This window comes from Balaenoptera borealis (genome assembly GCF_965194805.1).
Source record: "Balaenoptera borealis genome assembly, chromosome: 10".
Lineage (NCBI taxonomy): Eukaryota > Metazoa > Chordata > Mammalia > Artiodactyla > Balaenopteridae > Balaenoptera > Balaenoptera borealis.
The window spans coordinates 1,767,202-1,781,782 of record NC_138874.1 but is presented as its reverse complement, the minus strand read 5'-3'; the positions used below and the strand labels follow the sequence as shown (position 1 = coordinate 1,781,782).

At 41.2% G+C, this 14,581-nt stretch overlaps 1 protein-coding gene and 1 long non-coding RNA gene across 5 annotated transcripts in view; both read left to right on the top strand.

Moving 5' to 3' along the window:
* The window catches only part of LOC309635829, a 501,182-nt gene that overhangs the window by 178,709 nt on the left and 307,892 nt on the right, over positions 1-14,581 (top strand). The gene's annotated exons all lie outside the window — the stretch shown is intronic.
* Positions 1-14,581, top strand: part of ARID5B (AT-rich interaction domain 5B) — a 188,136-nt gene that overhangs the window by 165,389 nt on the left and 8,166 nt on the right. For all 4 annotated transcript variants that reach the window (XM_082407414.1, XM_082407415.1, XM_082407416.1 and 1 more), the window contains one exon: positions 13,066-13,264. In XM_082407414.1, coding sequence (XP_082263540.1) covers positions 13,066-13,264 — 199 coding nt within the window. The remainder of the gene's footprint in view (positions 1-13,065; positions 13,265-14,581) is intronic.

Below are 14,581 nucleotides of genomic sequence, written 5' to 3'. Positions count from 1 at the left end.
ATGTCAAAGAGTGTTCTGCCCGTGTTTTCCTCTAAGAGTTTTATAGTAGGCACTTCCTTTTGCCATCTTAGTCCCTCTTGCGTTGTTGTGGTCAGATACAAGGGGTGTCATGAATAATTAGTAATCTATAATAGTTAAATCAATCATCTGCAAATATTGGTATTTTTTAAAAAAAATCAGACTCTACTTACCATAATGCCACCCTCCCTCATTTGAATGATGCTCTAAAGGAATCACCCGTACTCCTGTGTGCTGTGGTGGGGAGAAATGTCTGCGAATCACTGCGCTAGATGTCTTACTTCTCTTTGATGGTTCTACCAAAGAAGGGAAGAGTATACACTCAGATCTGTCCAGGGACTTGAACCAGTTATGCTTTGGTCAAAGAAAAGGCTGAAGCTCTTGACTACAACTGTGTTGAGTGATTTTGGCAGATTTCATTCATTCCTGCTAGTTATAGGCTGTGCTAACACAATTAAAACAGAGATGACTAGATTGGTGAAAGGCCATTGTCTTCCAGAAGGTTCAGGGAGTTTTAAAGGGTCAGGGTTTTGTGAGCACACATCTAGTCTGGAGATGCCCTTGGAAATGTTTAAAGCCTTCCAAACCAGATCGGAATGATTGGAGCGCCCCCTCTGCTGCCGGTTCACCTGGGCTCTTGTTTTCACTCTAATACAGAGACTGGCTCCTTTTCCTATTTCCCTGCCACCAGCTTTGCTTTCCTAGAAGATGAAGAAGCAGTGAGTGATCTACTATGCCTTATCCACTGATGTATTTTTCATGCAGTGTGGTTCATGCTTCCAGTAAATGTTTTCATTTTCCAACAAGAAAAAAGTAGCCGGTTCCCTCAGTAAATGTTACTTGCATATTAGTTGGGCACTTTTGGTTTATTAATGAGTGTAATAATGAAAGTGCAGGTTGTTGAAAAGAATCAATGTTGTTTTTATGTAAGGCATAGCAGGAATGGTACAATGCCTGTGAATGCATCATTGTCGCTGAAGGCCTGACTGGTCCAAACTTGCCTCTGATTGGTTTAAATCAAATAGGTCCAAGCACTTCATAAAAATGTCTGTGTCAGCCTGGTTTTGCCTCCAAACCTATTCATCTCTGTCAGTTTTTAATATTAGTACCAGGCTCCTGGCCACAGTCCATTAGTACTGTACTTAATTGCTCATGTTACAGATGATCACCAATGTAAGAAGCATTAATGTTTCCCCATCGAAAGACTGTTGCTATGTAGATGTCTCCAACTCAGCAAAGCTTATGAAGTGTGGTTATTCTGGACATCTCTTGTTCAGGATTTATAGATAAAGTTACTGTAGATTATAATGCAAAGAAAAATGCCCACCTCCTTCTGTGCAGGACACTTCTCAGTGGAACATTTTCTTTCTCGTTCAACTCTTCGTTGAAGATGCCCCGAATAACTTTCTTTTATCAGTAAAGGAACAAAAAGGAAAATGGTTACATTAGTGGAATTCTCTTAGCTTGATTTTCTGGAATAGTAATTCACTTTAAAGACTGTTTTCACATGCAGATTTGTTTTCTTTTTTTTAAAAAAAAATGTTGTTTAAGCACATGCAAGGGGGAAAAAAATCTTTACACAGAATACCAGATTACTGGTTTTAATTTTCCTGAATAAATTACATGGTCTGTGTCTGTGGAGCACATGAAATTGTTACTAGGGATTTTAAAGGGAGCATTAAGGCAAAAAGTACTTTATGATGTGCTTTTCTGAGTATTTAGAAAATCATAAACAAATGTATTTGTTTGTGGGGGAAATGAACAATTATGCCTCATCTTCTTCTGTACTTAATGCCCAATTTCAAAGTCTCCCCTCTTGCTTTTCCCACAAGCATTCCTGGGCTGAGACTGTCCTGCCGCCTGGCTGAGGCGGCTTCCTGGGCAGTGACTTGGGGGGAGCTGCACCCAAGCCCCATGCATTTGGGCAGAACCCGAGTGATAGTCAGATGGAGCTTTGGCCTTTTTTTCTCTGCAGGTGGAAGGCAGTGTGTGAGAGGTTCACGTTTTAAATAAGATAAGTATGTGCTTTAAGGTAAATGCCAAACGTACATCAGGTTCTAAGGGACTCAGCCAGTCATACTGGGGGAAGCCAAGGGGAAGTAAGGCGGGCTACAGCTCTGTTCATGTCCAGCTCAAGACTTGGTGCTTTCGTGCTCATTTTGACATCCTTGGAGTTCATCAGTACACAGTTCAGGGGGCCACAGGCAGGATACACAGATTGCAGGGATCCTCTAGCAATCCTCTAGACCAGTGTTACTCAAGTGAGGTTCTTCTGGCCCATCTGTGCTCTGTGAATGGGGCAGCTATGCAGAAGCACTGATACACTTACATGGCAGTTTGCCAGAATAATTTTTTTTAAATGGGAACTTGCATTTTGTATGTCTTTTAAAATTTCTCATTTTCCTGTTAATTCCTTTTTATGGTATTTTACAAAAGTGTCAGTCAGCAACAGACAGGAAATTTAGGAAACTAGTCCCTCTCACCAGGTCACTGGAGAAGCAGCGCTCCACACCAGTGGTCACAAACTCAGATGTTGATGGGGGCAGGTAGCATGGGTGAGCACAGGTGTGGCCAGGCTGGAAAGTGCCAAGCACACAGCCGGGCGAGAGAGAGGCCCAGGGGGATCAGCGACACTTACTGCCTTAGAAGGATACAGTCTCGGTGCTTCCAGACCTTCCATGTTCTGGAGATAATTTTTATGTGAAATCACCCAACTTACAAATACTGGCTCCAGTATTTCTGAAAATATTTTATGTAAACTAAACTAAACATGCCTGTGGGCTGCTGTGTTCCATGAGGACTGAACTGTCTCTGGCATCGGGCTATAATCCAGCCTCTGCTTAATCGCCCTGCAGTGGGAAGGCAACGAAGAAGCACCACTGTTGAAGGCACTCTTCATCTGTACACTCTTCCCCATACTGAGCAACATACCTGTGGCTTCCCATTGACTCTACCTTGCCTTTTGGGGCTGACTCATTCCACATGCTCTTTTTTCTCGGTGATGGGCCTCCATACACTTGGCAAAGCTCCTCTCTCACTTCAAGTCTTCCTAATCCATTCATTCAAGCCTCAGAGCACGATATATGGACTTTCACCAGTTTGGCTTGCTCTCGTGTAAATGCCTCCCATTTGTGTCACTTAGAAGACCCAAAGCTGTTCCAGATGTGGCATATAGTATTTCTTGGGATGTGGGCAGTGTCAGTCTATCAACAGAGCCTAAGATTACTTTTGAAATTGGTGGCCAGTTTCTTTTTCTTGGGTAGGATAGATTTGCCATTTGATTGACTGCCTTTTTCCTTTGCTGCTGCCCTCAAGAGCCAGTTGGTGTTTTTTGAACATCTACCAAGAATAGGGCTGGCAAAAAATGAGGATGTGCCCATGCTGCCACATTCATGGCAGAGACTGCTAAGGGAACATGATGCCGCTTCCCGAGAACCCAGGCTCAGCTTCACAATTCTCCTCAATATGGCGCCCGTAGGCACTACTGCCAACTCACTAGAACTGGGAGGTGCTGTGACCCTCTCTTTTTTTTTTTTTATAAAATTTGCTTTCTTTTTATTTTTTTTTTATTTTTTGTTTATTTTTTTGAATTTAATTTTTTTATACAGCAGGTTCTTATTAGTTATCTATTTTATACATATTGGTGTATATATGTCAATTCCAATCTCCCAATTCATCCCACCACCTCCCCCCTCCCCCACTACTTTCCCCCCTTGGTAGCCATACATTTGTTCTCTACCTCTGTGTCTCTATTTCTGCCTTGCAAACCGGTTCATCCGTACCATTTTTCTGGATTCCACATATATGCGTTAATATACGATATTTGTTTTTCTTTTTCTGACTTCATTCTGTATAAGTCTCTAGGTCCATCCGCATCTCTGAAAATGACCCAATTTCATTCCTTTTTAAGGCAGAGTAATATTCCATTGTATATATGTGCCACATCTTCTTTATCCATTTGTCTGTCGATGGGCATCTAGGTTGCTTCCATGAGCTGGGTATTGTAAATAGTGCTGCAGTGAACACTGGGGTGCACGTGTCTTTGTGAATTACGGTTTTCTCTGGGTACGCGCCCAGTAGTGGGGTTGCTGGGCATGACCGTATCTTCTGTGACCCGACTCACAGTCCATACGTACATGAAACAGAGTTAAATATTTAAGGCTATAAAAACCTTAGGTAAGGAAGTAATAGATACAGATAATAAGTCCAACAGAGATCAAAGAAAGAAGAGAAAATTTCCAAATGGAATAAGCAGAGTCTTCCAGCGTGGGGATCTAGAATTTGAACTGGATTTTTTTTTTTATTGGAGTATAGTTGATTTACAATGTTGTGTTAGTTTCAGGTATACAGCAAAGTGATTCATTTATACATATACATATATTCATTTTTTTCTCATATAGATTATCACAGAATATTGAGTAGAGTTCCCTGTGCTATACAGTGGGTCCTCATGGGTTATCTACCTTATATATAGTGGTGTATGTACGTTAATCCCAAGCTTCTGATTTATCCCTCCCCGCCATATTTCCCCTTTGTTAACCATAGTGGTTTTTGATATCTGTAAGTCTGTTTCTGTTTTGTAAATAAGTCCATTTTTTATCATTTTTTAAAATTAGATTCCACATATGGGTGACGTTCTAGATTTGTCTTTCTCTGACTTACTTCACTCAGTATGACAGTCTCTAGATCTATCCAGGTTGCTGTAAATGGCATTATTTTGTTCTTTTTTATGGCAATATATATACAATATTCCATTGTGTATATGTACCACATCTTCTTTATCCATTCCTCTGTCGATGGACATTTAGGTTGCTTCTATGTCCTGGCTATTGTAAATAGTGCTACAGTGAACATTGTGGTACATGTATCTTTTTGAATTATGGTTTTCTCTGGATTTATGCCCAGGAGTGGGATTGCTGGATCATATGGTAGTTCTATTTTTAGTTTTTTAAGGAACCTCCATACTGTTCTCCATAGTGGTTGTACCAATTTATGAACTGGACCTTAAAGAGATTAGGTTAGAACCTAAGATAGATCATCGTACACTGCCTAAAATAATTCAGTTGTAGAACTCAGAAACAGTAAAGAAATTATATTTGAGGGCAAGGACCTTGTGGTATTGCTTTCCTTGAGACTCACCAGTGCACCCAGTACTGTGTCGTGAACATACCAGGGACTCAAGAATTAGGGGTTGAATGAATTAAATTAAATCCAAACAAAAAGGACAGCTTTCTCTAGGAAATGTGTACAAAGAGGTAGGGAATGAGTTGGTAGAAGGGGCAGTCAGGAGAGGTCTAAGGCTGAATTTCCAAATTGGATACACCAAAGGCAGGTATTATAGTTTATCCTCTCAGTGTCTGTTCAGTCTCTTGCCTTGAGGTCCAATGGGTAGACCGTGCCCCATCCTCACCCATGGTGGGGTCGACCAATCTATGGACTTGCATCTCCTTTGTAAACACTGTCTTGGTAACGGGGACTCTGACCAACGGGTACTCTGTTGGTAACGCTTCTGTAATACCGCCGCCCAGGCGCTCTCATCTCCCTTTTCCCCACACCCACAGAAGGCCACCTGGCCCTTATCAGCAACCAGCGACCCCCAAAATCTAACACAAAGTGTTGAGATTTAGGCAGACTAAATAAGGTATTGCTGCTGCTCTTCCAATGATACCCCGTCAGGCTTGTTCTTATAAGGCACCTGAACTGGGTGGATGTAAGCACCCTATGGCCGGAGCAGCTTCTCATCTGTAAAGAATTTCTCCCCAAAGGACAGTCAGGTAATTTCATAAGCAAGAGCCTCCCTCCGTATCACTCAGCATGCCTAAAATGCTCTGATAACTTTCCAATGCCTGGATTTTTCAAGAAACTTTTAAAAAGGAAAACAGAACCCCAGCCAGGCCCTGGAGTAGAAAAACTGGTTTCTGTTTAAAAAAAAATAAACAACAGCCTTTGAAAAATCTCTATTTAAAAATTCTTAAATTTGCCTCTAAATGCAAGTTGTAATTAATAGAAGTTGGAGTTTACACTGTTGAGTGTAAAAACACCCTCAGGCACAAACTAATCAAGTGTGTATGTCATGCTGTAAACTACAGCAAGTTCTTTGACCCAAAAAAGGCTTGCCAAACAGCAGTTTCTTCTTTGTCCAGCCCCCTTATTGTCTCATTTTTGTTTTCTTCCCACTCCCCGTACCCAACCCCCTTTGAACCTTGCTATAGTATTTAAGAAACTTTGCAGGTTCCATGTTTTATTGATAGTTTTCATCCAGCCTGAATTTAAATTTGAGAATAGATTAGGTGTCTTAGCCCTTTTTCTTTTTGATAAATAACAAGAGGTTTCTACTTATGATTTTCTGTCCTCAGGGCTTTATCATTAAGATTAAATAACTGTATTCTCAAGCATGCCACTGCACAAACATCTTTTCAATTATGTGAGTAACAGATGCCTTCACAAAGGAACTATTGAAAATTCAGAAAGCATGTTTCCAAAAAAGAAAGGAAAAAAAAAGTATCAGATGACAGAAGAATGTAATTGTTTACCATTAAAATATACCCTTAACTCTTCCACTGAAAACCTCTTGGAACATTTTGGTTTTGTGCAAGTTATTACAAAGTTTGATCAAAGTGATACATGTTTGGGGGAATTGTTGAACATTTCAGAAGCTCTGGGATGTGTGGTGTCTCACTTACGTGGGACTTGAATGCGACAGTTGTTTGTGCTTTTACATATGGACCCTTCATGTTGGGGGTGCACATCATGTTGAAAACGCTGTAGTTGTATTTGTCTGTTATTCTTGAAATGATGTTCATCTGCCCTTGAAAGAGATTCAGAAGAACACCCAGGAGTTTCTCTCCACCCCCCCCCCCCCACCCGCTAAGCCTGGCTCCCACAGCCCATGTATTCGGGTCAGGGGCCTGTCATCCTGGAGCTGCGTCTCTCACGCTGACCCTCCTTCATGGGAGTCAAGCCACCATCCATCAAGCCAGGGACCCCAGCACCGTTCTTTCCTCTCTTTGCTTAGTTAGGGTCACAGTTACTCCACGACTATGGGAAGGCATAGAGTCATCAATGGGCCTCAGAAACAACTCTCCCACAACTGGGGCAAATGGAGAAAATTAGTGCCTTCACAAGGTTTTCTTGTTCATCTTCTGCTTGCCCTTGAGTAGGTAATGAAGCCCCTAGTGAGCTGATTATTTTCCCAAGGCAGAGATTTTCTGAAGACGAGAGGCCATTGATAGTGGTCGTTGATAATAATGGGCCACGTGCCGTTTAGGCATCTTAGAGTGGAATACAAATGATGCTCTTTTTACCTACTTCCTTTTTAAAGAGCTCTGTACAGTTTACCGTTGGTAGCTCATGGGCAAGCTGAGTCTTTCACACAGAACCCATGTTGCATTCTCCCACCGTTTTCTTGGCTCAGGTGGGTCCTGCCACTGGCTTATTCCCCGTGGCCTGCATGTCAGTGTGGCGCCTCCCTCCATGGTTCGGTGCTCCAAGCTTTGAGTTCACACCTTCGTCTGTCAGAAGCTGACACTGAAGTCCTCTTTCTCCGCTCTCTTTGTGACTGATATTTTGCTCCGCACTCTGCACACCATTTTTTCTGCTCCACTGAAACTTACTTATACCATAAACTGGTGGAGATCTTCATCTGGAGCCCACATTTTTTCTTAGATGGAGCTTGGCTTTTAAAAGAGTAGGAACAAAGCGGCATAATTGCCATTATACTCAACCAGTGTTGTGCCCACTGAGGAAACATTCCCACTGATCCGCACGTTGACGTAGCAGCACATTTGTGTATTTGGCTTTTGTTTTGGTACTTGCCCGCCCCCCCCGCCGCCAACAAATGCTCTTTAGCCATTTTTATAGTGATGGTCTGGTACCTTGAGCTGGAGGTGAACAGTATGTGAGATTAGAACTTTCCATGTTTCTTGGAACCTTAACAAGTGTGTGTACTTCATCTTCAAAAAAGAAAAACATACCTTCTACTGGCTCCATATTTGGTGAAAGAGTGCTTCTCACACTTCACAGTGAAGTTATATATTTTCAGTTTCTGGCTGAGAAGGGAAATGTCTGGCCAAACCTTAGAATTTATCGACCCTAGAATCAACCTGGAGGTATAATAACTCCATTTGGGATCAGATCAGGTCTGAAGCCCCAGTGGAACCAATATGTCATTTCTTTTCTAATGCCACGATAAAACCTAATAGTTAAAAGCATAGTAGTAGCATTTTTGCCCTGATATGCACGCCAACTTTATTCCCTCTGCCCCTAAGATATTCTGCTGCAAAGGCACCAGTAGAAATCTGGGCCTCGAATTGTTCACTGGTTTGATAGCATCAAAGTGCCTATGCAGTAACTAGGGTAAGTTTGAGGTTCATATACAACCCTAAAGATTTGCCACTGTGCCGCGGAGCAACTAGGCCCGTGCGCCACAACTACTGAGCCTGCGCTCTAGAGCCTGCACGCCACAACTACTGAGCCCACGTGCCACAACTAATGAAGCCCGCCCGCCTAGGGCCAGTGCTCTGCAACAAGAGAAGCCACCACAATGAGAAGCCCACGCACCGCAATGAATAGTAGTAGCCCCTGCTCGCTGCAACTAGAGAAAGCCCTCGCGCAGCAACTAAGACCCAACACAGCCAAAAATAAATAAATAAATTAAAAAAAAAAAAAAGATTTGCCACTTCTTCTAACTCTTCAGACTGAATCAGTCCTAGACATTCTTATAATATCATTTTTCAGAGCTCTATAAATACATGGATTCTCATTTCTCCTCTTAAGCACTGTTTGCTAAATGTTTTGGCCCCAAAATTCAGTCAGTCATTCCATGCAAGCATTAGTCAATACAGGAGACATTAGTGGTTACTCGTTCTGATGAGATTTGACATTATTTTTCCTCTGTCTATGCGGAGGGGAGGGGAATGTTGCCTAATAAAGATGAAGGGTCTTTTCTTCTTTTGTATGAAATGCAAATGATGAGGACATGTGCAATATTCATTTCTTGAACATGAAGCTGCTGCTTTTTGTTGAGAAAGAGAGGCAAGGCCCTGGAGGATTTCAGAATTTGTAAATATAAAATTATCTGCCTTCGTGTTTAAAAAAAATAATAAAAGGGAGAAAGAGTTGGCAGGTTGCCAGATTACTTACATTACAGTAATAGATTTGCTGACCCTTGACTTCTGCTGAAGAGAAATGTACTGAATTTTTCATAATATCAGATGAGGCAGATCTAAAAACCTAGTATACTGAGCACCATTATTTAAGTTGAGATTTAACAAAGCAGAAATCTTTTCAAACCAGCAGTTTCTTGTATGATGATAATTTAGTGGCTCAGACGCTAATAAATCAAGGTTATAATGCCACTGATTTGTTAATTTTAACTTGGGTTGATTTTAAGTTGTCTTTATTTAAGAAAAAAAAAAAAAAAAGGAGAAGGAGAAAAAAATCTTGCTTTTCACAGTGACTGAATTTAGTAAGAATCTCCGTGATAGAAAAAGGCTCCCCTACTGTTTCTGCTTTGGGGTGGAAAATGTTATTCTTGTATTATTCCTAGGGAAAAATAAAATCTCATGCTGCTACAATTCTTATGTCTATGGAAAGATGTTATTTTTTAATACATGATGGCTTACCTATTTCAGATCCATTAATGGCATCGTAAATAAGCATTTTGCTAATCTGAAATGTGAAATCTGGATAATAGTAAAGGCCCATTTATCTGCTTAGCTCTCAGTCCTCAGACTACATTAAATTGGGGGGTGGGGGGTGGGAGGGGGAATTTCTCTGGATTTTCTAATGAATATATTGCTTCTCTTCCCTATTACTTCCATCCACCAGAAACCCAAACCACATTCTTAGAGTTGCAATCCATTGAAAATATTTCTCCTGTGTAATGAGTTCTTAGGGGCTGGGGTGCATTTTTGCTTTTATCTGTACAGTTTAGAGGCTGATTAAATCTTTGTTGTAAGGTGCAGTCATGTTGCTTTATACTAAATTCTTTATACAACGCTTGCTGCATTGGGCAATGTTGACCTTATGTTGGCTAACCTGTTTTCACTGGTATCGCATGTACGTTAAATGTTTAAATGTTCAGAAACCTATAATAGCTTTCGTCCTCTGTACTGTGTAAAAACTTCTAATAATCAGATGATAAGATCATATCCTTTGGGGTAATTGTGTTGTACCATGACAGGATAACTGAAAAAACATTCAGTGAAAATCGTACCAAACGGAAATCACTATATGAACAGCGATTGTTTGTGTGCTGGGTGAGGGGAGCTCTGCTCTTCAGGGCTTAGCTGGTCATATTTCTACTTGTTTCCTTTTAGCTGCTGCCTTTCTTGTTTTATTTCGGGAGCCTTTATTCCCTGAGCCACTATAATTATCTTTCAGTGATTTAGAAGGGAAAAAAAACACTCAATTGACCTTTACACACACACACACACACACACTCACACACACTCTCCCTCTGGAAGCCTTGAACAAGCAGGGTTTGTGTTTGGATTCAGTTTTACCTTAGTCATGCCTCTTTCCAGATACAAGAAACATTTAATTCCAGATTTCCTGCTTCTGGCTTTAGGCCTTTGACCAGCAAAGTGAAATGTATTTTTTACTGCTGTCAGCCAGCCAGCTGCTGAGCTGAGTGAAGGGAAGAAAAAAAAAAAAAAAAAAATGAAGGAAAGGGAAAAAAAAAAAGGAAAGAAATGAAATAGAAGTGTTGCCCTGCTTCTTGAACTTGCAAAATTGTGCGAGGAAATTAAAGTCTCCTTAGCACCCATCTAGAAAGCTGGGTTGGCCCAGGACTATCAGGACCTGAGGTGAGGGGTCCTCACCTTGGGTGTCTCTCCCACCCAGTTCTCTGCTTCCTCTCACCCCCTTCCCCACACTCAGAGGTAATGCTGTCATCCTTAGTGAAGGGAGTCCCTCACGGTGCCACCATCTCAATTAGAGAGTGGAGTTTGGGGGGAGGGTGGTACCAACAAACAATAACCATTGGAATACCCAGACTTCAATGCTCCTTGGGTTCCCATGGCAACCAAACAAAAGTAAAACAAACCTATCTGTCCTAACAATAAAAATATGTTTTCATTAAAGTCAATTTAACATATTTTTCCTAATTTAAAATATTCAATGCATTTTGCTCCCGGACAAAAATCCCCAACCTGCCACTGCTGAAGGGGATAAAGTCCCTGGCAGAGCCATGCAGATAAAAGCAACTGGGGGGAATGTTGGGGACTTTACAGATGAGACGGAATACATTCAAGTATGAACAAGATTGCTTTTTTCTCTCTTCTGCTTAGTTATGCTTTTTATTATATAAACATTAACTGTAATATTACAGTGGGAAGCAGGTATTTGGCAGCCATATATTATTTTAGTAAGTCTACATAGAGAGAACAGTTTCCAGTTTTAGCAGCTGTAACATGTTTAAACTCAGTTTGTAATGGGATCTGAAGATAACTATTCCCCATGGGCTGTGTTGATCTTCATGGCTGGCCCACTGCCAGATGCAGGGCTCGAAACTATTATTGACGCCTTCTTGCACATACCTTGCCTGAGCATGCTCAGTAATGACTTTTGTTTCTAATTGCTATAAATTGAGATTTGATTTTCCCATAATTTACTTGGTATTTTATTAAAGAGTGAAATATCATGATCACAAATGTCCCCACGTCTGTACTCACAAACCCAAACAGTTGTGTACGTTTAAGTAGTTGAGATCCAAATTGCATAGTTAGAAACCAGTTTTAGGATAGCTAACAAATATCCAAGCCAAAGAAGTTTTTGCCTGGGAGTCTTAGTTTAAAAATAATTACGGTTCCCAATATTTGAACAGATTTATGTTGTTTATAAGCCAAGTACATTTTCTTCATTGAGTCAACTTGTCTTATTTAAAACAAATTATGTTTGCTGTATTAAAGTTCATATTTTTAAGGCTGAGTCTTGTATTAATCCCACAGTGAGTCATTAATCATACCAAATGCATTATAAAAACTTTAATCACTGAAGTTGAAACTGAGATTGTAATGCAATCCATCCCGTTTAATTACATCAGCTATTTTTCCCTTTCAGATCAAGCGCTATGTTGCAAAGGGAAAACAGATTAAAACAAGAGCTGTTTGATGTTTCTCTTTTTAGAGCAATTTTATGTACTTTGTTTAAAAAGTTATATAATTAAAATGCTTGAATTTTTCAGCCCTCTGATTTTTGTGGCTTGAACGTTCTGCCTGCCTTCCTTCTCTCTGCGGCCCTCTTTAACTTGGCACCCCAAAACAGAGCTTCTCATATTGGAGGCACCTACCCCCCTAAGAGCTCTGGATAAGACAGCCGTCTCCCCGCTGTGCCGTGCTTCCCTCCTGTAACCTCTTTATCTTAAGTGTCTGGTCTATATTTTGACATGAATGAATGCAAACTTGGGAGACAGGCAGAACTAGGTTCAAATTCCACATCTAACAAATGGGGTGACTCAGGCAAACTATTTAGCCTTTATGGGCCTCAGTTGCCTCATCTGTTGAAAAGGGAATAATAATAACGACAACAATAATAGTAAATACTCCATAGGGATGTTGTGGACATTACGTGAAATAACCTATATAATGTACCTAGGGCATTACCTGGCACATACTAGTACTTTACTAGAATGTAAGCCTCAGGGGCTTTGAATATCTTGCTCGCTGCTGTATCTTGGTGCCTAGAACACTGCCTGACACATAGTAAGTGCTCAATAAACAGCTGTTGGCAGAATGATAAGTGAATGGCAGCTAGCATTATAGTTGCTATTATTGTGATGTTGTTATCAGCATTTAGCCAGGTCCCATGGGCAGTGATAATGATGTGACTTTGGATGTGTCCATTGGTAGCCTCGGTGTACAGCTTCGCAAAACAAGAAAGAGGTCTTGCAAAGCAGTATGTGAGCTACCAGGTGCTGGTTTTGACCGGGGAAGATGAAGTCACTCGATAAATTGCCTGTATTGAGACAAGAAAGTAAACCCCCATAGCATCAGCACTCCTGGAATTGCCTGCCCTGACCGATCCTCTCTTCTGATACCCTTGTAGATTAATCCTGCCGTATGAAAGGTTTATTAAAGGAGAGGAAGATAAGCCCCTGCCTCCAATCAAACCTCGAAAACAGGAGAACAATTCACAGGAAAACGAGAATAAAACAAAAGTATCAGGAGCCAAACGCATCAAACACGAAATCTCTAAGAGCAAGAAAGAAAACGAGAATGCCCCAAAGGCCCAGGATGCATCAGAGGTGAGTTGGGCTCCTCCACAGAAATGCCTCTGTGGGGTTGGTCCTGCCTCGGGGCCTTCTGGAGCCCTGCGTCCCTAGCGGCGTCCCTGCCAGGGACAACACCAGACTGAGAAACCTAATCATCTAAACTTCACAGTCGCCTGAGTAGTGGGCCTTTCGGGGCAGCACGTGGATTAAATGGGATAGGCCAAGAATAGTAGGATCTAGAAGGAAGCAAACGTTCTGTAGAAAACTGAGAGCAGACCCGACTTTGAGGTAGAAGGAGCCAGAGCTCCAGCTCTTAAAGCCAAGGGACTCCCGTGTGAAAGATGTGGCTTCTTTGCCATTTCACAGCCAGCCTGTCTGAGGAGCTGGTGTGACTTTAAAACACGCATTGTGGGATCTGCTGTGTCTCTGCAGGACTGTCTTAAAAACTTCAGAGACTTGTTTGCCTCCATTAATTGACCTCTGTGCACCAGACTTGGGTTAAGACCAATTTAGAAACATCTTAAGTATATATTATATTTATAGGGGAATTTTGAAATGGTTCCTCTGAAACCATGATTATCTGTCTTGTTAACAGGTAGTTTCTGAACCTTTTAAAACAGGCCCCAGCTACCCACAGCCCCCAGCAGCTCTCTGGTAGAAGCCGTTACTATCATCGTCCAGACAGTCATGGGGGGTGAGCTGGGCTCTGTTTCAAGATGAATAATAAAAAACTCTGCCGTCCATTAAAAAAAAAAAAAAAAAAAACAAAACCAAACCAAAACAAAAAAAACTTAGCAGCCACATTTGAAGACAGCATGTTCTAAGATTCAACCCCAGAGGGAACTTTGGTGCTGATATTAAACACTCCCTAAAAATCAGGTTTATAATGAACACATAAGAGACCCTCTAATTAAACACCGGCTTAAAACACCCTCACAACACACACACCAGCCTCCTAACTAGAAATTAACTTACTGAACTGACTCCTGTGTAAGAAGATAATATTAATACCAAGAAGAGAAATTTGCTTTAATTTTTGTTTCATAATTATTTTAAGCTCTAGTAATTAAAAGGGGGGGGGGTGATGCAGAGATTTCTAAACATCTGCAGGCTTGCAACATAAATGGCCAAAAGCAAGGAAATTCCAAGTTAAGGCTTACATTCCATTCTCCCTTTATCCTGTTGGTCTGGTGATTTATTATAGGGCTTGGGATCAGTGAGTTCTATTAGATACCATATGTACAGCATTGCCAAAGCACCAGGGGACAAACTGAGGACCAAGAGGCCAGCTGACCTTTGAATGGCTCCACTCTGGGCATGAGAATTGAAAGGGCTGGTTTGTGAGTTTGG